Source organism: Phocoena sinus, chromosome 10, assembly GCF_008692025.1.
Source record: "Phocoena sinus isolate mPhoSin1 chromosome 10, mPhoSin1.pri, whole genome shotgun sequence".
NCBI classification, from domain to species: Eukaryota; Metazoa; Chordata; class Mammalia; order Artiodactyla; family Phocoenidae; genus Phocoena; species Phocoena sinus.
The window spans coordinates 16135394-16160183 of NC_045772.1; the positions used below are offsets into that span (position 1 = coordinate 16135394).

Consider the following 24790-nt stretch of genomic DNA (forward strand, 5'->3'; position numbering starts at 1 on the left):
AAAATTAATTATATTAGTTTTTTTTTCCTTTATAGAGGAAGAAAAAAGTAGGATATATTTGTAATCTAAGCTACCTAACCAAACAGTAATGTAATATTGGGGGACATTATATATGCACCCATTATACAGTTAAACAGGAATTCTGAAGTTCAGTGAAATCTTGTAAGCTAAAGATTTTCCAAATTTCACACTATTCTTGAATGCTTATAACCCACTGGTAGTTTTCTGACTCAAAATGGAGACATTAAAACCAATGAGTCTCCTCCAGCCACTGTTGAAGAAAGCATTTCCTAAATGGAACGTTACTTTACACTCTTCTCCCTTAAGGTAGACAAGTCCTTCCACTTTTCTACTAAAATCAACTTTGCAGATGGGAAAGCCAGGATCCTGAACTTGATTTACCATGTCAGAAGTGTTCTAAAAAGAAAACTTCCTCCTCTGAGAGCTTAATCCTATCTTCTACTCAGACCCAGCAGTTTCCTTCATGGAAGAAAGAATATGGGAATGGAAGCAGGTGCAGGGGAGGAGAGGGATGGAGAAGCCCATTTCAGCAACTTCCTGTGTAAACTGGCAAAAGGAACTTGAATAAGCATCCTGAACAGAAGCAAATGCCCTTAACCTAAACCACAAAAGCTCATTTCTACTTTAATCAGTTCCTTACACTTAGACTTTTGTGTCTCAAATTATGACAAAGTTTTTTTGGATCCTAGCTGAATTTGTTGTAGCCCCCTGATTCAAGCACAAGGAAATGCCCCGGTACTAAACAAGTAAAATGTAAGAGCACACTCAACAAAACTAATGCCTCATTAATAAATTTCTCCACCCTTAAAATTTCAACGTAAGAGAAATAACGTTCTCCAGCTCACAGAGCAGTGAGAAGCTATAAGGCCAAGTCACACAATAAGCCACATTATTTAGGTCAAGAGTAAAATGATTAAAAGGGATGGAATGCTGGTGATAATATTCAATACCTTTCATTGCTAGCATGAGGCCTTTCAGCCTGCCTAAGACAGGAGCACTAAAGAGCAAATTATATTTAAGAAAAAATGCTGACAGCTCATCAATTGATTTTCAATGAAAATGCTAAAAAAAATTAATAAAGAGTTAAGCTGCTGAAATACAGTTTCACCAATTAGCTTAATGTCAGAGAATTCTAATTAGGCGTCTTGAGATTGCTATTTAGTATTTAAGCCTTCAGAGTGCCAAATTCTCCTTTTCACACAAGCTGGTTGCAAAATTAAAGACATTAGGCAGCCTTAATTACATTATCAGAACAGCTGGGATTAGGCAATCTCTGAAGTCAAGACGGCATTCTTTTGTCACAGGGTGGAAATCCCTGGCTTTCCAGGGTGCCGGATTTTGGTGCCATTCCATATCTCACCCATACAAAGCAAGCTGCATTAGAAACAAAAAAATTTGCAGACGAAGAATAGAGTAATGCTCAGCAAATAATGAACACATTACTGAAAAAGAAAAGGTAGGTGAAAAGATTAAGCCTGAAATCGGTAGGTTTTGCTAACACCTCTATTGGCGGCTGGCCGGCCAGCCCTCTGGTGGCAGTGAGACTAAGGGAAAGCTCTGTAAACTGGCTTGGCCAGTGGATACAGCTCTGTTATCTAAAGCTGAAGCACATTTATACTCCGTCATCCCACGGGGTGTGAAATTAGCAGATATTGTTTTTACACAGTTTTGCCAACACAATGTCTTTTATGTCTTTACATTGTTTATAAAGCAATGTTTCCTTGCACATGGGAACCCTCTTTTTAATTCTAATTTTTTAAGCAACAGGATAGTCTCTCCTCTCCCCTCTCAACTCCATTCCTTAGTCCTCCAAACACCCAACATTTTTTTTTAAAGGACTCATTTAACAGCATGATTTCTTTTCCAAATAAAAAACTGTAAAAATTGGGATTGTTGGTGGTGGGGATTCGCACAATCCCCTGAACAGTGGTCAATCTGAAGGTGGCCAAAAACCCACCTGTTGGCATTAGCCACTAACCAGACAGAACTTCCCAAGAATTCTGGGCATTAATTTTTTCTCAAAACCTAAAACTGCTCTAATTTTTCAATTCCAGTTTTTTACATTTTAGATGTGGTAATTAATATCTGCTGTTATCATTCCAGGCACCATCACTGTCATCTGGAATACTGCGTAGTCTCCTAACTGGTCCATTCCTGGTCTGTTCATCTCCAAATCAGATCTCTTAAACTGAAAATCAGATGGTGTCACTTCCCCGATTTTGACTCTCTTGTGGTTTTCCACTGCATGCGAAATTAAATCCAAAACTCTTCCCATGGCCTGTGATGCTAGTTCTACAATGTCCTCTTTCACCACCCCTAAACCTCACACTCCAGCCACAATGGTCCTTTTCCAGTTCCTCCAATACAGGCGCTACCTGGGGATGTATGTTGCTTGTGCGGGTCTCTTGATGGAATGCAGTTCCTGAGGTTGCGTGCGACTGGCTTCTCCTCACTCAAGTCTCAGCTGGAATGTCTGAGGGCTCGGCTTAAAATATATCGCTTTTTCAAAGAGGTCTTTCCTGACCATCCAGAGTAAAGTTAACACCCCTTCCCCCAACCAACATCCCAACTCTAGCTCTAATATTAATTAGTCTGTTTTTGGTTTGCCTTAAACACTTACGACCATCTAATATCACATTTATTTACTGTTTACTTGTTCCTTGTTTGTCTCCTCTACCAAAATATACACTGTTGAGAGCAGGTGCCCCATCAAGTCTCATTCACTATTGCACCTCCGGTGTCTAGTACTTTATCTGGAGACAGAGAGATGAATGTGAATGTAAGTGGTTCCTGCCCTCAATGAGTTTACAGTCTAAAGGGGGAAAGAAGCGAGCAGGTAGAGAATTGTACAGCAATTCAGCATGCAAATAAAGACCTAAACGACCGAGCTACTAACTACTCCTGGGGTTCACAGGTGGTTTCAAAGAATGATGAATGCGTAGGAGCCCCTCATGATGGGGAAGGAGAAGGGGAGATAAGGGAGGGGCAACTTAGGCAGAAGACATAACTCAAAGGATGAAAGAGCATCACACTGTTTGGGAAGGAGTGGCTCACCTTAGCATGAGATGAGGCTGAAAGGTGTACAGGGGCAAGATCATCAAGGACGCTGACAAGCCTGCTAAACAGTCTACACCTGGGGACTTCCCTGGCGGTCCAGTGGTTAAGACTTCACCTTCCAGTGCAGGGGGTGCGAGATCGATGGCTGGTTGGGGAGCTAAGATCCCACATGCCTCGGGGCCAAAATAAAAAAAGGGTCTACACCTGGTTCTGTAGAGCAGTAAGACTGTGTTTATGAACTTCACAGAGGAGTTTCAGGGGAAGGGCAAACAGGCAGAGAAACAAGCCCTTATACCCCACCTCAACCAGAGAGGCTCAACTTTTATCTGTTTCAATATTGGGATTCTGAGTAAGACTTCATGCTTTAAAAATCTTGAAACTCACACCTGAAGCTCAGGCCTGCTGAGGGATGCTCCTGGGAAATGGACCTGTGCTTCACCGAATCTCACAGTAAATGCTCAGGAGTGTGTTGGGATGGCTTTGCACCAGGTAAATAGGCAGGCACCTGGTCAGAGCCTCCAGAACAGACAGATGGGAGGGGCAGGTGAGAATCAGAGAAAGCACATAAAAAGATTCAAACATACTAATGCTGTGTTCACTCTTGAGTTGGGACATGTGAATATCTGCTTTATTGAGTCTTAATACACAAACACACATACGTGTTATATATAGTCCTGTATGCATGAAAATTTTCATAACTAAAAAGCACATACACAAAAGCAGGCATATGTCAAATTCTGTGGCAACACACACATTAAATGATTAAATCCCCACTAAGTAAGCAGACATACTGCTTTGAATATACGTTTCATACTAATGAGGACAAAATGTTCCTTTATGTGATTTCTTCTAAAACTGCAAAGCCTGACTCCAAACTTGCCCTTGACAAAGGACCCCAAAGGAGGCCAGAAAACTTAGCATAAATTCACACAGGCCTGAATGTCCACAAGCCATGAGCTTCCAACAGTAAAACTTTAAAAAGCCAGTTAATAAAGATATTTGTATATGCATAGGGTGTCTCTGGAAGGACAGAGGAGATGAAGAGAAAAGTGACCATTACTGGGGGGAGGAACTGAGAACTAGGTCAGGTGAAAGGGTGGGGAGGGGTCAGAGTGGGAGAAAGACTCATTTTCACTGTAAACTTCCTTGTAATTGTTTTAAAGTCTTTTTACTGTGCTAATATGTTATGTTAAATGGTTTTTGTTAAATGTTTTAAAAACATTTTTACTGTGTATTATTAGTTTTATTTTAATATCTGCTGTTTTATAATGTTTACTGTTACATTATTTTTTAATCATAACATTGTTCTTTAAAAATTAAAAATACTTGCTTAAATTGGTAAGACAAATAACCACAAGAATGGGGGAAGGAACATCTTACATTCCAGCTATGGTTGAAAGAACTATACAGAATGTTTCAGCTGTTTGCTGCAAGGAGACAGGATTCAGAGGTTTACAGCCCAGTTAAATGCCTTAAAACAAACAAGAAACAAACATTCTTCAGAGGAATAAAAGAGAATCCCGAGTCTCTACCATTCATCATCCACAATGTCCATCAGGATACAATCCAAGATTGTTACACACATGAAGAAAAAGGAGAACATGATCCATACTCAAGAGAAAACTGAATCAAGAAATTGATCCGGAGATGATTGATATGTTGGAATTAGACCAGAATTCTAAAACAGCTGTTAAAGTTCAAGGGTGTAAATGAAAATATGGTTGTGATGAATAAACAAACAAGAAATCTCAGTAGAGAAAATATACCCAAATGAAATTTCTACAACTGAAAAATACAATATCTAAACTAAAAAATTAACTGGATGAGTGTAATAGCATATTAGAGACAACATAAGAAAAAGTAAGGGAACCTGAAAATAGATCAGTAGAAATTATCCAATCTGAAAAAGAGAGTAAAATTGAAAAAAAAATCAACACAGCCTTAATACCAAAGGGCCTAACAATATAATGAGTCAGAAGGAGAAGAGAGAATAGTACAAAAAAGATATTTAAAGAAATAAAGACTAAAAATGTCTCAAATTTGATTAGACATAAATTTACAGACTTAAGAACTTAGTGAGCCCTAAGTAGGATATTAACAGAGACCACCACACCAAGGCACTTTTTTAAAACCAAAGATAGGGACTTCCCTGGTGGCACAGTGGATAAGACTCTGCACTCCCAGTGCAGAGGGCCTGGGTTCAATCCCTGGTCAAGGAACTAGATCCCACACACATGCTGCAACTAAGAGTTTGCATGCCACAAGTAAGGAGCCCACCTGCTGCAAACAAGGAGCCCACGTGCTGCAACTAAGGAGCTGGCAAACTGCAACTAAAGAGCCCTGGAGCCACAACTAAGGAGCCTGCCTGCCACAACTAAGACCCACTACAACTGAGACCCAGTGCAACTGGCCAACAAACCAACTAAATAAATAAAACAGAGAGAAAATATCAAAAGCAGCCAGGTCTATATTCTAGCTGTTTGATTTAAAGGGAATTTCTGATTTAAATGCTGAAACATGAAGCTTTGAAGTTTTACACACCTGTTACCCAGTTGAAGGGGATACACACTCTCAAAATAAGATAAAATTTATCAGGCTAAGACTGAAGATGAGATAAAAGATGTCCTCACTAATCTACTTCTACTACATCACCAAAAAAAGTTAGGGGATTGTTTACTTGTTTATTGTCTATCTCTCTCACTAGACTATATGGACTAAGAGAAAAGGGACCTTTGTCTGTCTTATTTTCCCTGTATACCAGTTTCTAGAACTATGCCTGGCACATGATAGGAGTTTAATAAATATTTGTTAACTGAATGAATGATATTACTTAAAGCCATACATCATGTCCTACATTAAACAGAATGAGGGTAAACAACTCAAAAAGAGATATAATATAGGTAACACTATTAACATATTTAAAGAACTAAGAGTTTTCATAGCAATTGTTAAGTCAGAGATAGTAAGTCATGTGTGAATGTTTATACTCCAAATATACAAAACCTATATTCCATTCAACCATCTCTTCCTCCTATCTAAAATGAACACTAAATTAATTTTTATTGAGGAAAATAAGATTCCTGACATAAAATAATTAAATCACCTGTCCTGCCAACTCCAATCGCTTGTTACCATAATAATCTCTGTCGTCAACTTTATTATCTCCTTGGGCCAGAATTACTCTTCGCACCATCACTGCAGTATAGATACATTTGGCTCGGAAATTGAATTCTTTAACCTGTAATTCAGAAATCAGAGAAAATTTCTGAGACAATGCACATTAAAATTTAAGGTGCCTCAAGAAAACAGTCAATGTTATCATATTTAAATAAGAAAATAATGAACTGTTTTGATGCTCCCTATTCAAAGAAATTCAACTAGTCTATAGAGCTGAGATGATGACTTTTCATCTTTGTACTCAATACCTGTGGTAACTTTTCTTCAAAGATGACCACCATCAACTCCTTTCCTCCCTATATGTTTTATGCCATTCCTTCATTAAGAGGTGGAGTCCATCACCCACTTTGGGTTGGCCTGTAAACGAGAAGTTTCCACTTCCTTTTTCTTAAAGTCCTGAAGTACTATGTGAGAAGTCTAGGACACTTTGTTGGGGAGAAAAGGGCCACTTGGAAAAGCAACGAGGAGCCAGAGATATGAGTGAAGATGCATCTTGGATTTCCACCCCAGTCGAACCTTTGGATGACTCCATCCTCAGCTGCTGTCTGTCTGCAACTTCATGAGACCCAAAATGAGAACCTCCTTCCCCACCACCAAGCCCAGTCAAACCAGAGAACCATGAGAGAGAGCAAAAAACTGTTATCTCAAGCCATTAAATTTTGGAAATGTTTGTTATGCAGCAATAAATAACAGGAATGGTATGTTGTCAGGACTCACCAAATATCTATGGAATGAATCAACAGACTGATGAATAAATTTGCTGCAAATGTTCTATTCAATCTTCTCTTCTACAACTGAAATCTACATAAACAAATCTGGCCCAATCAGTAAGTTAAATCAGAACTGGTTAAATCATTGCACTGGTTTGTTTGGGGAGATAAAAACCTTAGGTAACTAGGTAAATTCTTTCTCTACAACCTAAACGATGAGTTCTGAGAGTATGGACTAAGCTCCTGCCAATTCTAAGGAACATTTTATAGGTTTGACTATAGAAAATTCATATTATAAAATTTCTGTTTTACTTTCCTTAATCATTGAGTAAGATCCCAATGATATCCTATTAAGTTTATCACTGACAGATTAAAGAACAGCAACCGGTCTCCTTCACACATTTTTCTGTTGCTGCTAAGGAATTACACTAAATGATATAGGATGTTAGAAATTCTGTATATGTTTCCAAAAGTTCATTCTCCTTCAAAGGAAGTTTCACGTCTTCATTAGGTCAATTTATCCCCTTTCTATTACTGAGAACTTTAGAATGTGTTAAAGAAATGTGTTAATTTTGGAATCTGGTAAGAGAAAAAGCAGCCCTAAAAGCTATTTTGTCATCTTATACTCACAAAACAATTACATCAATAAGAAAGGTTGGAATAAATCTAGATCTTCAAAAAAGTCTCTGGTCCATCCTCAAACAAACAAATAAACAAACAAAAAAACCCTATAACCCTAACACCAATTACCACAACATTGGGCAGAAGAACCCAGTCTTTGAGTAGCTATAAGTTATTTACATTCTCAGTTAGTATTTACAAACTGTATGGTCCTCCATTCAGATACATCTAATTTATTTTTTTTTCTGATTTTAATGTGGTGAGTTACATTGAACATGCAACTCTTCTAGTTGTATTTACTTTTTTTGTTAATAAAAAAATGAAGCAAATTTTCATTAACCAAATTTTCAACTTTTAACAAAGTCCGAATCACGTGTTTATTTTGCATAAATAGTGGGAGACTCTCCCAAGACATTTATAAGTAGAAATAAATATGGATATTTACAGCAGATGCCGCACTGCACTTTAAAAGGCACTTGAACATTAACTCATTTTGCCGTTCCCCCCTTTTTAAACTACTATATGCTGAAAAGTAAACCTTAGGTCTAAATTGAAAAAATAAGTTAATACTGAGCCCATTTTTCCTACTGATATGGAGAGTGGGAATCCTTTAATCTAGTAGCTGACATCACTTTTTGGTAGAATGCCAATAATAGTTCCGTTATCCCTTTGTGAACTATCTGAAAGAGGGAGAGAAAAAAGACCTACCAAATGAGCTTGGAACACTGAAACAGAATTGTTATCGCCAAAACTCTGGAGTCCTTTTAATATCATCTTGGAGGAAAAAAGAGGTCTTAGGCATCTTGGGGAAACCCTTAGAGCAGTGGTTTCCAAATTTTAGTGTGCATCATAATTATTGCAGGGCCTGTTAGAACAGATTGCTGGGCCCCACTCCCAGAGTGTCTGACTCAGTATGTCTATGGTAGGGTCCAAGAACTTCTGGCAAGTTCCCAGGTGATGCTGACTCTACTACATAGTCTGAAAAACTCTCATTTCCAAGGAACTGAGAGGCTGGGCTTCGGAGCCAAAGCCTCAAGTACAAGTGTAGGGACTGCTGAGCATCCTGCCTATCTCTCTTCCTCTATGTAGATACATCTGAACCAGTGCTTTCTACATTTTAGTCATTCAAGTACCACCATCATGATCATTGTCATATCTCTGTAACACTTAAAGTCCTAATTATTTAATATTTTTTGTCAACTTTAAACAACTCATTTTTAAGTAAGCTTCATCTATACAATAATACCATAAAATCCTAAATATCACAGCAATGGATTTAATGTGCTAGTTGTATTTTTTCTAATAAGTACATAATTATTCAAAGAAAAATGTCCTTATATAATCTAAAATCACCTCTAACAGTATTCTTAGGTAAATACTGTCCTAAACCATTCTGGAAAATGAAGGTCTTTTCTTGGTTTATCTATTCTGACTTTACTCCTCACTGGATCATATATAACAAAACTTCTTTTTTTAAAAAATGTATTTATTTATTTTTGGCTGCATTGGGTCTTCATTGCTGCACAGGGGCTACTCTTCATTGCAGTGCACAGGCTTCTCATTGCGGTGGCTTCTCTTGTTGCAGAGCACAGGCTCTAGGCACACGGGCTTCAGTAGTTGTAGCACGCAGGCTCAGTAGTTGTGGCTCACGGGCTTAGTTGCTCCATGGCATGTGGGATTTTCCCAGACCAGGGCTCGAACCCATGCCCCGTGTTACGAGGTGGATTCTTAACCACTGTGCCACCAGGGAAGCCCTAACAAAACTACAGAAACGGTAGCTTAGGCCCACTGCAACCACACAAAAGTACCAATGTTCAGCTTTATCAATTTACATAAATAAATTTTGGTATAGCCAGCATTCTATCAGCTAAGGCTCTTTAACCAAAAGGTCTCCTCAGCTGTTGTACAAAGCTAAGTGAGGCCCCAATGGAGACGTGATGGCCATGTCTGGGAGCCAGCAAACCATGGAGCTTTATGTGCACCCTATCACTGAATTGGCACAATGGTATTAGTTTCATTGTTCAGATGAGAAAACTGAAGCTTAGAAAAGTTAAGATTTGCCCAAAGTAAATCAGCTAGGAAGTTAAGAAACCCAGTGTGAACCCTTGTCTCTCTGGCTCTGAAGCCCTTGTTATTTCCACTACTCATTTTTGCGTTTTTTTTTTTTTTTTTGCAGTACGCGGGCCTCTCACTGTTGTGGCCTCTCCCGTTGCAGAGCACAGGCTCCGGATGCGCAGGCTCAGCGGCCATGGCTCACGGGCCCAGCCGCTCCGCAGCATGTGGGATCTTCCCAGACCGGGGCACGAACCCGTGTCCCCTGCATTGGCAGGCGGACTCTCAACCACTGCACCACCAGAGAAGCCCATAAACTGTTTTTCTAATCACCTAAAATTCAGTTCAGACACAGCTTTAACATTAAGAGTTGTCTAATTCTTTGAATTAGATCAAGGATAAACATAAATGAGTGGCAGCCAAAGGGCAGAATCAGAGACCCATATTATTTGGCCAACAAGGTGTTTCAAAATAAGAAAACAATCATTAAGATTCAGTTTAGGTGGTCACTGTTCACTTCTGCAGTTCCTTCAACTTTCCTTTATTTATAATCAGCCCCTGAATGTAGAGTCTGCAATCCCTGAATTAGATCATAGTGCATAATACACATGCTAATTCATCAAAAACCAGACTGTTTGGTTAATAAGCTAGTCTGACCAACAAATAATTTTATAACTTAGAAAGAGTAGCATATATATTAAATGGGAGTGGGAGAAGAACAACTCTTGCCAACATGGCTGATCTCTGTTTAATAATAAGTTAATTTAAAAAAATAAATATTAAGGGTCAGAAGATGGGATTCTAGCTCTCTCTCTCTCTCTGACAACTAACCAGCTGGATGACAAGGTAAATCATCTAGCTTTGCCAGACCTGAGCATCTTCACTGTAAGTGAAGGAGGCTGGACAATGTGAACTCTAAAATTCAAGGTCTAGCAGATAAGCCCACCCAATATTTTAATAAGTATCTATGGTAGTGATGGTAACATAACATTGAGAATGTACCTAATGCCTCAGAAATGTACATATAAAAATGGTAAATTTGGGGGACTTCCCAGGTGGCGCAGTGGTTAAGAATCCACCTCGTAACGCAGGGGACACGGGTTTGAGCCCTGGTCCAGGAAGATCCCAGCCCATGAGCCACAACTACTGAGCCCGTGTGCCACAACTACTGAAGCCCATGCGCCTAGAGCTCGTGCTCCGCAACAAGAGAAGCCACGACAATGAGAAGCCCGTGCACCAAAACGAAGAGTAGCCCCCGCTCGCCACAACTAGAGGAAGCCTGCACGCAGAAACGAAGACCCAACACAGCCAAAAATAAATACATAAATAAAAAAATTTTTTTTTAAATAGGTAAATTCTATGTTATGTATATATTACCACAATTAAAAAAAAAGTATCCATATGGGCAAGGCACTGTAAGCTCGTTTTAAGTTATTTAAAAATATCTAAGACACCATCTCTGTCCTTCAAAAGGAGAAATCTAGTAGCAGTGCTACTATATACATGAATATAAAAAAACTGTAATTTTGGATTGAAAGAAGAACCAAGAGAGAGTAAACATGATGATGATACAATACAGCTAACATTCTCTAAGTACAAATAAACTATTGATAATGGAAGATTATTTCCAGGGCAGTTCACTGGAGAGTGCTCTTTAGGATTCTCTCTTTTCTTAAGGAGCTATACTTTAATTAATGTAAACTTGCATTCAAAATTCTTTAACAGAAATGCACGGACCCCACAATGATCATTATTCAGTTGCAAAGGGGTTACTCACTGGTACATGGGTCAGAATGGTAGAAGCCAGGAGCTCTCTTGCTTCTTCTATTTTGGTTTTCTTTGGTCCACCTCCCCACATCCTTTGCCTTCTTACTTTGTTCCCTATATATTTTAAAGCCTGGAAAAGACAGAATATATTTATAATAATGTTTGAATGACATCATCAGAGAGAATTTGTTAAACTACCCATACATGACACTATAAGCAAAACAGACAAGGATCCTGGTTATAGAGAAAGCTGGATTGGTCCTAGTCAAAAATCAACATTTGTCATAAACCAATGACAAAGAAGCATTTACATGCTATTTAATATACTGGTTCCCTTTTTATTTTATAATTTGTTTTCTTACTATAAAATTGATACATGATCATTGTAGGAAATTTAGAAAATACAGAGGAAATAGATGTATCAGCCATCAATCTTCCTCCCAGAGAGCACCACAGTCTATAGTTAATGCTTTGGAGTAGTAGTTTTTCCCCTCAAGAAGGAATTACACCATGTATGACCTCTATCCTGAAATTAACAAAGCACTGTTGAAAGAAAACAAAACCTAAATAAATTGAGGGTTATGCCATTTTCATGGACTGGAACATATAATAGTGTTAAGATGGCTTACTGTTAAAATTCTCTCCAAACTGACCAAGAGATATATCATAATTGCTAATTATACTCCTGGCAGGCTTTTTAAAAAACAAAAATTGATTGATTCCAAAATATATATGGAAATGAAAAAGAACAGCCGAAACAATCCTGAAAAAGTCAGAGGATTTACATTACGTGATTTCAACTATAAAGCTATAGTAATCAAGACAGTGTGATGCGAGGGTAAGGACAAACGGATCAATGGAAGAGAATAACAAGTGCGGAAATAAACCAACTTTTATGGTCAATTGATTTTGACAAAAATGCCAAAGCAATTCAATGGGCGAAGGAAAGTCTTTTCAATAAATGATGTCAAAACAACTAAATACCCATAAAGTAAAAAATTAACCTTGACCCTTATTTCACACCAAATAGAAAATTAGTTTAAGATGGATTTTAGAAATAAACATAAAAAGTAAAACTATAATGCTTCCAGAATAAAACATAGGAGAATATGTTACTGCTCTTGGGGTAGGCAAAGATTTCTTTAAATGGAAATCAATAACCATAAAAAAACAAATAAAAACACCCTATTGATAATCAGATTTTATCAAAATTAAAAACTGTTCATCACAGTTAAGATAATGAATAGGGAAGTAATGGGCTGGGAGAAAATGCCTGCAATACATAAACCTGACAAGGGATTTATATCCAGGATATATGTATATATATATTTTTATTTTAATTTTATATTTATATTTTTTAAAGAGGACTCTGAAATTCAATAATAAAAAGGCAACTCAATAAGGAAAACGAGCGAAAAGCTTTGGACAGACACCTCACAAAGGAAGTCGATAAGCACATGAAAAAGTGTTCAACATCCTTAGTCATCTGGAAAATGCATGATTAAAACCACAATGAGATACCACCAAACAGCCACTAGAATAGCTAAAGTTAAAAAGACTGACAACACTGAATGTGGGTGAGGATGTGAAGCAATCAGAACTCTCAGACACAGTTGGGGGGACTGCAAAACGGTACCACCACTTTGGAAAAAGATCTGGCAGTTCCAACTTTATAAAAGTTACATACACAACTGCTTTTTGATCCAGCAATTCTACGCCTAGGTATTTATCCAAGAGAAATGCCAAACTGTTCAGGCAAAGACTTGTACACAAACGTTTACGGCAGTTTTACTCATAACAGGAAAAGAGTGAAACAAACCAAACGTCCATCAACAGGAAAAGATAACAAACTGTGGTATATTCATACAATGGAACACTACTCAGCAATAAAAAGGAACATGGGAATTCCCTGGTGGTCCAGCGGTTAGGACTCTGTGCTTTCACTGCATTGGTGCAGGTTCAATCCCTAGTCGGGGAACTAAGAACCTGCAAGCTGTGCAGTGTGGCCAAATTAAAAAAAAAAAAAGACAAAAAAAACCACACAGAAAACAAAAAAAACAATAAAAAGGAACAGACCACATGGATAGATGACATAAAGAGGAACAACTTGGCTGAATCTAAGACAGTACGCTCAACAAAAAAAGCTGGACACCAAGAAGTTTACACTGCATAATTCCATATATAAAATCCTAGAACAGGCAAAACTAATCTATGGTGAAGAAATAAAATCAGTGGGGGAAGAAGATAACAGAAGTGAAAACTAACTAGGAGGGGCACGAGGGAACTTTCTGGGGTAATGGAAATATTCTATATCTTATAAAAATTATACAATTAAGATTTGTACTTATCAGTGTATATACATTTTACCTAAAAAATGAAATATTAAAAACTAATCAAGTGGGCTTCCCTGGTGGCGCAGTGGTTGAGAGTCCGTCTGCCGATGCAGGGGACACGGGTTCGTGCCCCGGTCCGGGAAGATCCCACGTGCCGCAGAGCGGCTGGGCCCGTGAGCCATGGCCGCTGAGCCTGCGCGTCCGGAGCCTGTGCTCCGCAACGGGAGAGGCCACAACAGTGAGAGGTCCGCGTACCCCAAAAAAAAAAAAAAAAAAAAAAAAAAACTAATCAAGTAATAGGTGAGGAGGAGGTAGAGCTCTGGATGAAACAAGAATGGCAAAGTGTTTTTAATTGTTGAAGCTGGGTGATAGGCACATGGGGTTCATAATACTATTCCGTATACTTTGTATATGTTGAAATTTTTCCACAAAAAAAAGTTTGAAAAGAAGAGGATAATGTGGTTCTTATTATTTTGTAAAAGCAATGAATGCATTTTGTTTTTTTAAACTGGTTTTCAGTTAGAAGAAAGGGATGATTCTTTATCCTGGAATTCCTGTCCCCAGTTACCTGCCTGGGAAATTTCTTCTCCATGCTGCAAAACCTAGATCGGGTATCACTTCCTCTTTGAAGCCTTTCCTAACCACACTCCTTTCTCTGTGCTATTTTAATTTCTTATGTATAAAGAATTGAGTACTTCCATTCATGTTCAGATCACACTATATTTTAATTGTCTATTTACCTGTATGGCTCTCTTACTAGATGACATGTCATCTTCTTCCTCGATTCCTAACAACTAAAATAGTGCCTAGAACTAAATGGAACTCCTCTGTTAAGACTGGACATCAAATCTAGGAATCTTCCCTGGTTAAAAAAAAAAGGTCATTTAGAGTGTAAGATAAACTTAAGACCTTTAAAACACAAGCTGCGGGTAACCTAGCAGTAAGTAGTAACTAAGTAACTGACTGAGGCAAGTCAGCAGTTGGTGGGAACCATGAACAGACAGGCACTTCAGTTTTCCCTAAACTGAGCTGTCTTCATTAAATTTTGGTCTTCTAGGGCTTCCCTGGTGGCTCAGTGGTTGAGAGTCCACCTGCCGATGCACGGGACACGGGTTCATGCCCCGGTCCGGGAAGACCCCACATGCCGCGGAGCGGCTGGGCCCGTGAGCCATGGCCGCTGAGCCTGCGTGTCCAGAGCCTGTGATCTGCAACGGGAGAGGCCACAACAGTGAGAGGCCTGCGTACCGCAAAAAAAAAAAAAAAAATTTGGTCTTCCAGTTCCCTTGGGAAAGAGGCTAAAGATTCTTCACTTCTTTGAGGAAGAAACAGAGGAACACAGGGGAGCCTGGTATTCTTTCTGATGTAGCAGAAAGTCACCTTTTCCCTAGAATACCTAATAAAGTTGCCAGGGGTTCACAGTGTGAGGGTTAGGGTAAGAGCCCAATCTGTTCATAAACAGGCCAAGATGACACCCCTAGTGCATCCTATCCTCCCAAAAAGGTAATAGCTAATTTCTTCTCTATTTATCAGAGCCCCTGGCAATGAAAATGTAAAATATCTGTGACCAACATAACAGCAAAAAGGCTTTGTGAGCAGAAGTGGAGGAACCACTGAAAAGGGAAGCATTAAAGACAAAACAAAACACAGATTTTAAGCAATCCACTAAAGTGCCATGTCGTCAAAAGTTCTATTACATAAGATAAAGTGTACTTGCTACATTTTCGATTAGAATAACATAAAATATTCATGTTACCCTAACTCATATGGTCAATTTATCAACCATTTTGGATGACCTGTGCCTCTGTAACCTTTCATCAGTTGCAAATAATTAAGCTTTGCTTTAATCCAGCATACAGAGAACAAGCCATCTCAAACTTCTACTTCCTGTTTGTCTTTCTCACGTTACGAACATTTGTCTTTCTTAAGTTAAATAACTGCACATTCTCCTCATTTTTTTTTTTTTTTTTTTTTTTTTTTGCGGTACGCAGGCCTCTCACTGTTGTGGCCTCTCCCGTTGCAGATCACAGGCTCCGGACACGCAGGCTCAGCGGCCATGGCTCACGGGCCCAGCCGCTCCGCGGCATGTGGGATCTTCGCGGACCGGGGCACGAACCCGTGTCCCGTGCATCGGCAGGCGGACTCTCAACCACTGCGCCATCAGGGAAGCCCCTCTCCTCATCTTTTAACTGAACTTTTCTAGTTCCGTTAGCTAAAATTTTCTGTCAGCACCTATTTAAGAGAAATAAATGAATGATTTTCCAACCCACTGTTTAGCCCCTGCTCAAATAGCTTTACCGTGCAAAGGCTATCTGACCGACAATGATGTTTGTAATAAATGAATAATGGATCTCACTGAATCCACGGGGGTAGCATTAAGGTAAATCGTTCTTCCAAGGCATTATATAGCTTTAAAGCATAGAGTGCATCTTCCAAAATTGAGCCAATTCCTCAGTGTTTCTTAACGTTTTCTCTTCACGTTCTTGGAGACCCTGGACAATGTAATTTCAGTTTATAACAAAAATGCATAGTCACTAAATATTTCACTTTCAATGAAGAGCAAAATTAGAATCTCCTAAATCCAAACAACTTTTCCTGATGCTGCCTGCCTGATGACTAGAGTTGACGGTTAATTAACTACAGAAAAAGGCGGCAGTGATAAGAATAATCCTTACTGATTTGTACTTTTGAATTATATGTACTTACATATGACAACCAACCTTCCTAAATGTTTGGCTCAGTCTGTGAAAATGTCAAGACTGGTTTGACTTTTCAGAACACATACTAACAGATATAAGATGCTATCTCTAATAACATCCTGGGTGACAAGGAAAAAGCAGCATGAAATTTATACCTTGTAAGCAAACCACAGAACAGACAATATATGTATGGATATATAAGAATTGTCCATTGTGCTTCTACAGTAAGGAATTCCTACCTCCCAGGATGACTATGAGGAACGTCACTACTGATTTACACTTAGGAAAGCACTTTACAAATGTATAACTAAAAATCCTCAGTATGGCAATCAGGGCTCCCTGTCACATAGGAAGGGAAGTGCAATTATTTTGATTATGTTTAACATATATACAATTCCCTAACTTCATCTTTGAGTCTTGTCCTACAATCCACAGGTTCCAACTGGTAGTGCCCAAGGCAGGTCAACGAAGGCTCTGTGGTGGTAAAGGGGCTCTAAACCTGGGTGTTTCTTGCTGGACACACTGGGAATTCAGGAAAAGGGATACAGACCACATACAACTGGATGCTAAAAGCAACTGGAAGTAGGGAATAAAAAGGAATATTAAAGAGAAACACATGAAAAAACAAACCTTCTACACTAGAGTTGCTGTAGTTTAAAAACTTGTATCACTCAGGCAAATAAGGAAAAGAAGAGTAGTTGTTACTCTATCAGAACAAAAGCCTCTTGGTCCCCCTGCTTCTAAGTTACACACCAAAGGCTGATAATTTGTCTAGGCAAACTCCTTCCTCCAATCCCTGAAATAATGAGTCAAAAAGCTTCTCTACCACTCCTCCCATCTCCCCAACATCCTCCCCAAACCTGTACCCTTAAAAGTCACTGCATCTGATGCTTTATCAATGAGCAGCATTAAATCTCCAATTCCCTTTCATAGCAAAGGACAACATGAAAAGACACACCTGCATCTGTGTGAAAATCTGAGCTTTCTGGCACTCTTCCAAACTGGGCCCAAATGCAGCCATCACGTGCTCCTCTGTTCCAATCATCTGCACAATTTCCTGGTCACTCTCAACACCCATGGCCTAGGAAGGAAAGAAAAGATAGAATGAGTGTTGGCTTTGTGTTAACTCACTGACATTTGCTTATGCTAATTTGGCATTGTTTGTGGGTATTACTTCTAAGCAAAAGCTAGCTCTTTTCTCAGAAACGGTGCCATCTGGCATTGGCAGCCATAGCCCAAGCTGCAGAAGAACCTGAAACAGAAATTTTGATTAGGAAGCGGAAAACAAACATTCTCAAGCACTTTTTGTATGTGTACTGTCTTCTATAATTTAAAGTATCCTATGATTTTCATCATGAGAAAGAAGCAGGGAGGTATAGTGGAGACACTGGTCACAGTTAAAGGCAAACTGAAAAAAAAAAAAAAACAAAAGACAAAACAGGCAAAAAGCAGTAAATCAGAAAATACGCACGGCTGAAAATAAACAGAACCCCGGTTAGTTTTGCCACAAGATTAATTTCTCTGAGAACTGTCAAATCATGCACCTTCAGGCTAAAAGAATTTTTCTTAACAGATGTTTTACTTCACTGTTCTAGAGATATCAAGCTCTACTTGATGCAGGTTTTTAAAGAGATTTTTATAAAACCAAGAACACACTTAGGTTTAAGAAGCCCACTTATCTTTTTTTTTTTTTTTTTTTTTGCAGTACGCGGGCCTCTCACTGTTGTGGCCTCTCCCGTTGCAGAGAACAGGCTCCGAACGCGCAGGCTCAGTGGCCGTGGCTCACGGGCCCAGCCGCTCCGCGGCATGTGGGATCTTCCCGGACCGGGGCACGAACCCGTGTCCCGTGCATTGGCAGGCGGACTCTCAACCACTGCGCCACCAGGAAAGCCCAAACCCACTTATCTTTAAGTGTTTCAAGGTGGCAGCCGGCAACGCAGGTCTTTGTAGATTCCATATGGTACTAAGGCTTACTCCTTCATACATTTGCCTGGCATTCTGCCGTATCAAGAAATACAGCATAATCTCAGTAAACCTCTCTTGGCAGAGGAGTGAAGGGGGAAGTTATGTTTGCATTAAAATTCTTCCTTTAGCTACACAGAGAAAAGAGAACCGGGGTACTTGTCTAGTTAAACTTTAATGATCTAGTTCTCAGTTCTTCTCCACACACAAGAGAGAGAGAGAAGGAAAAAGGAATTTTGAGTCCGATGCAGAACATGGAGAACATGAACCTGAGTACAACGGAAAGGGAACCTCTCCAAAGCCAAGAGAGAATGTCAACAACAGGTCTGACAACCGCTATTACACGTCACCTCCTCCACCCCAGTTTCTTCATTTGTCACGACAAGGCACAACCAGGCCCCTTCCAGCTCAACATTCTACAACTCTACATTTGAATTTTAGGAGTCTGTATCTTAAAATTCGATTTGGATACCTCAGGACAAGATATAAGCTTATTTAAAGTTTTGAAGCTTTTGGGGGCAGTTAAATAGATGCTATGTCCCTTTCAGGCCAACTGTGATGCTTTTGAAATTGTTCATGAATTCTTTGACACTCTCTTCAAAAGGTAAAGACTAATTCTCCTCCCCTTGAGTGTGGGCTAAACTTAATGACTCATTTATACAGAAAAGGTGGAAAAGACTGTATGACTCTGGAGCCTCGGTCATGGAAGGCACTGCCGCTTCCTGCTGGCTCCCTTGTGGCAGCCAGCAGCCATGTCATGGAGACACTCAAGCATCCATGGAAGGTCCAGTGGTGAGGAGCAAAGGCTCTTACCCTGATGGTGAGCCACCCTCCAGCTCCAATCATCTGGCCTTCAGACCACTGTAGCCCTGGCTGACACCTCGACTCATGAACGACCCTGAGCCAGAAGCACTCAGCCAAGCAATGCCCTAACCCCTCACCAACAGAGACTCTGCTGTAATTTGTTATTCCGCACAGATAACTAATAGACCAACTTTGGGAATTAAATCTACTAAACTTAAAAAAATATATTTTAAGTGTATAACTTGTTTTGTTCAAAAAAAGTTTTGTTTAGTGAACCAATAAAGAAGTTCTAAGGATACAGATCTCTTTTTTGTATGTTAATTTTCATGTTTTCTTAATCTCTGATATGATGTACTTATTCAAATGGACACTAGACACCAACTCCAAAAATTACACAAATTCATTAAGACATTTAGTCTTTCATGGATTAAAGAAGAAAGCAATCCTAAAAAATTATCAGTTCTAATTTTTAAACAAACAACAAAAAACTGGATTATCCTTTGACCAAACACACTGAGTTGCAGCTACTCCAGTGGTGATGGCGCAGATGTAGAGCCATCTGCACTTCCTTCTCGGTCTGCCACGTAGCCACTCAGAAACATCAGATGAGAATATTTCTCTGTGAAAAGCTAAACAGAATATAAGTTAATTTTTACTTGTCAATCTCTCAAAATAATGTTATACGGGTTTCAATGGAAGCAAAACATTTTTTAAAAAAACAATACTAAGGCAATAGTTTGCAGTCACCTTCTCTAAAACCTTTGATGTGAAACTTTGTAACTAATGCACCTCCCTTCTCAGAGGAAAGCCGGAACACTAAAAAGAGACCTATACAGCAGGGGTCCCCAACTCCCGGGCTGTGGACCGGTACCAGTCTTGGCCTGTTAGGAACCGAGCCGCACAGCAGGAGGTGAGTGGCAGGCGAGCGAGTGAAGCTTCATCTGCCGCCCCGTATCGCTCCCGATCGCTCGCATTACCGCCTGGACCATCCCCCCTGCCGCCCCATCCATGGAAAAACTGTCTTCCCCGAAACTGGTCCCTGGTGCCAGAAAGGTTGGGGGCTGCTGCTATACAGGACAGATGGCAGACCAAGCAGCCGGAAAAAGTCTCACTAAAACATAAATAGAATCCTAGAGTTGAAATGGCAGTGGCTTTCTGGTTGAGCCCCCTTTCTTTAGGCAAGTTACCATCTAAATCACCTGAATGCCACCTATATTACCTTAATACTGTTTAGTTCAGTAATCTCCAAGTAAAAGACTTCATTGCCTCTTTTGGTGTTTAATAATGAAAAAGTCCTTCCTTATTTGACATACGGATGGCCACTTCAAGTTGTCCTGATGCTGATCTAGGCAGTAATTTTATAATTGCACAGAGCTCTCGAGTGGTCTAACGTGAATCTAAACAGACTGCTGAGGCCTACCAAATATTTCTAAGTTATGAAGCAAAGATATGCCAAGCACACGGTCAATGACACCATATGTGCATAAAGAATGATCAGTGGCAAAGCTTTGCTCTAAAAGGCCTAAACTCTTCCTGTAACAGATCACTGAAATACAGGGTGATAACTCAGTCAGGTTATCATCAACTGTGCTCCAGCTCCAAAGATGGAACTGACTTTATGACTGTTTAGCCTTTGGAAGTCACAGCTACAAATAAATGGCATATTGCTACGGAAATGACAGCAAAATGCCCAACCAGTTTGCTTTACAGACATAATTCAGACATCTGAAAACTAGCTTTATATGGAACTCTTTGTACTCCACATATCTGAAATCATTTCACCTAACTAATAAGTCAAAAGTGAATGCTGGAGAGGGTGTGGAGAAAAGGGAACACTCTTGCACTGCTGGTGGGAACGTGAATTGGTACAGCCACTATGGAGAACAGTATGGAGGTTCCTTAAAAAACTCCAAATAGAACTACCATATGACCCAGCAATCCCACTACCGGGCATATACCCGAGAAAACCATAATTCAAAAAGAGTCATGTACCAAAGTGTTCACTGTAGCTCTATTTATAATAGCCAGGAGATGGAAACAACCTAAGTGTCCATCATCGGATGAATGGATAAAGAAGACGTGGCACATATATACAATGGAATATTGCTCAGCCATAAAAAGAAACGAAATTGAGCTATTTGTAATGAGGTGGATAGACCTAGAGTCTGTCATACAGAGTGAAGTAAGTCAGAAAGAGAAAGACAAACAGCGTATGCTAACACATATATACGGAATCTAAGAAAAAAAAATGTCATGAAGAACCTAGGGGTAAGACGGAAATAAAGACAGACCTACTAGAGAATGGACTTGAGGATATGGGGAGGGGGAAGGGTAAGCTGTGACAAAGTGAGAGAGTGGCATGGACATATATACACTACCAAACGTAAGGTAGATAGCTAGTGGGAAGCAGCTGCATAGCACAGGGAGGTTAGCTTGGTGCTTTGTGACCGCCTGGAGGGGTGGGATAGGGAGGGTGGGAGGGAGGGAGATGCAAGAGGGAGGAGATATGGGAACATATGTATAACTGATTCACTTTGTTATAAAGCAGAAACTAACACACTGTTGTAAAACAATTATACTCCAATAAAGATGTAAAAAAATAAAATAAAAATTTAAAAAAAAGTGAATGCTATTCAATAACCTTATGAAAAAATAGCAGAGATAATACATTTCAGCAGAAGGTCACCCAATCTGGCGATCAGCAATAAGAACAAAAATAAGGGGAGGTGCTCTTTAAAAAGTGGCAGGAAGTCTTCTCCTTGGATATCCACTAAGTATGACTAAAAGCGTGATTTTTAGAGACAGAAAGAAGAATACTAATGAGCAGAAGAGAATGATATGTAAGCTAACGGTGACATGTTGACATATGTTACGTGAAGAAGGGAAATGGGTAAGTTTTTAAAATAGCTAACATTCAGAAATCACTTATTTTTCTTTAAAGTAGACAGAAGTCAACCTATCAATACCAAAAGCAGTCCTAGCAGATAATAAAAGAACTGTGATGGCCCACTTTAACTTTGTAACTTTTTTCTCTTTAAAGATCAAAAATTTCAATATAATACAATGCCCAACACCCTTGATATTTGTCCTCTCTTCCATAAAAATTTTCAAACTACAGATGCCATCATAGTGCAACTGTTGAATACTGAGGGATACAAATGTAAAGTAGGGAAGATTCATGGGCAGGAGAACGTCTGTAGTGATTCAAGTCCATTAATAAGGCTGATCTAGGCCTTAAAAGCTTTATCCGTCATATTCAGACTCAGCATGGAGTCTGGAAACCCTGCTGATTCTGTCACTTTTAGCCAATTGTTGGCTACAATCAACAACCATCAAGTCCTAATGACTGTCAAGGTCTGTGTTAGGGCCACACAACACAAAAAGAGAAACGATGTGACTTTTCTCGTATCCTACTTTATTTTCCGGGGCTTCTGACATTAAATGTGTAGGAACTTAGTAAAAAGAAATAGCATTGTCTTTCTACGCAGTCTACTGTTCAAAATATATATTATCTCATTTGCTCTTCAAACAACCCCCTTAGGTGAAATGCTCACTTGGATAACTAACTAGATATAGTTATCCAAGACAAAGGAAGATTGGGAAATCTGCCCAAGGACACATAGCTAATAAGGGGAGAGGCTGGAAATCAACCTAGATCAGTCTGATTCTAAGATACCAATATTCTATGCTCCCTCCCAGATGCGAAAGTCTCAATAGTGGTTATCAAACAAGTTTATTAAAACATCCCTGTTGTGGGAGACCAAAAAACGTGACTATGTGTGACCAATGAATTTAATCAATTTACTTGAACTGAAAATTTCTAAATATTTATTTTAATTCATATATACTGCTGATTAAAATGTAATGAATACGTTTCGGGAGAAAAATTTAATGACATGCACCAAGTTTCTAAAAATATATATAATCCCACGCCCAGGAATCAAGTCTCACAAAATAATCAGCAACATGCACAAACATGTATGTACAAGGACCCCCAGAGTTGTGTATAAGAGTGAAAACTTAGGGGAAAAAACCGACATGTAAATGTCACACTATAGGAATTTGCTTAATAGATTATACCACATACAAACATTCTATAATACAATACCTACTAAAAATAATGATGTGGATTTTATTAATAGATGAGGAAAGCTAGTCACAATTCATTGTTAAATGAAAAAAATAAAATAAAATCAATGTGTATATTACAAAAGCAAAGGAAAAAAGGCCTTGAAAAAAATATATCCAAAAAAGTACTTATACTTTTTAGTGGCTTTCTGAATTTTTTACAATGCAAGGACTATTTTATAATCAGAAAGGGAGAAGTTTGAAATCTCAACTACTGGCTACATAAAAATGCACACTGTTAATTTATAGCCCCATTCTAAAAAGGATTTAATAAGTCAGCTATAAATATATGTATACATTTACAACATAATATTAAACAAATTTGACAGAAGAAACTGTCTTATCAAACTTTTGTCAACTAGTCAAAAAAAGCATTTAATAAAGATTTTCTGGTTTTAAGGCATGCATGTGTCTAGTGATCCATCTTCCATATGAGTGATATAAGATTATCTGCATTATAATTAATTTATAATTTCTGGTCTAAGGAAAGCAGTCCTATGCACCTTCAGGCATTGAAACCATCCATGAAAGTCCTTCTGATGCATGGTAACATACTGCCCTCTGCTGGAGATGTAATTTTACATAGATAAAATTTTCTTTATCCACTAAATCCCACTATGTACACAAGATACCGTGCTGAGCACTGTGGAATCCCTATAAAAAAAAGACAAAATTACTTTGCCTTTTACAAAAATTATAATTACAAAAAATATAAACTTTGAAGAAAGGTAATAAAAAAGTAAATTTAAGAATTCTCTCTGGCCCCCCCAATATAATGGTACTGCTATTACGATCATCATCATCCTCCTGAAAGGAAAATAAATGGAATCATCTCACTTAGAGAACTCAAAAGCACATTAAGCTATACTAAGCATTAAAAAAATTTCCTACAACCTCCTTCTTGTAATTGCTTTTAGAATACAGATATGTCCTGAGTTAATGAACCTGACTTGTCAATATCCATTCAATACCTATGAACAACTGGCAGCTTATCAACCTCTGCAATTATCTGAATTACCCAGTATCTTTCAGTAATTCCTCAAATAACCTGAGCCCTTTATTTCAATCAACCTAGTTGTCAAGATTCATTTTATACCCATATACCTCATGGTCTACAAAGTTGCTGCAAACACTGAATTAGTGAACAGTGAAACACTGTTCCCAGGAGAAACGCAGAATTAGGTTCTTGTGAGCCTCTGGTTACACTTTATTCAACGGATCAATACAGAACCTTGTTTTATGTGTGCTCTGTTTAAAGACACCTTATTTAATATACATCATCGTCGACTCATTAACACTGCGATTGCGTTCAGCGGCACTGTAACTCATTCCTGAATGAAGCTTATCTAACACACACGTTTTCCCCCGTAAGGCACACCGCAGCCTTCCTGTGATGAGAAACACTACATAGCATGTCAGCACCATGCCTGGGCCCATTTTAAATGACAAGATCGCTTACAAA

At 38.9% G+C, this 24790-nt stretch overlaps 1 protein-coding gene across 2 annotated transcripts in view; it reads right to left on the reverse strand.

Annotated features, from left to right (window-relative positions):
* POLR3B (RNA polymerase III subunit B) overlaps positions 1–24790 on the reverse strand; it is a 130650-nt gene that overhangs the window by 84235 nt on the left and 21625 nt on the right. For both annotated transcript variants that reach the window (XM_032646258.1, XM_032646257.1), the window contains exons 10-12: positions 17393–17515; positions 11416–11535; positions 6182–6316 (exon numbers count right to left, since the gene is read on the reverse strand). In XM_032646258.1, the coding sequence (XP_032502149.1) occupies positions 6182–6316; positions 11416–11535; positions 17393–17515 (378 nt within the window). The remainder of the gene's footprint in view (positions 1–6181; positions 6317–11415; positions 11536–17392; positions 17516–24790) is intronic.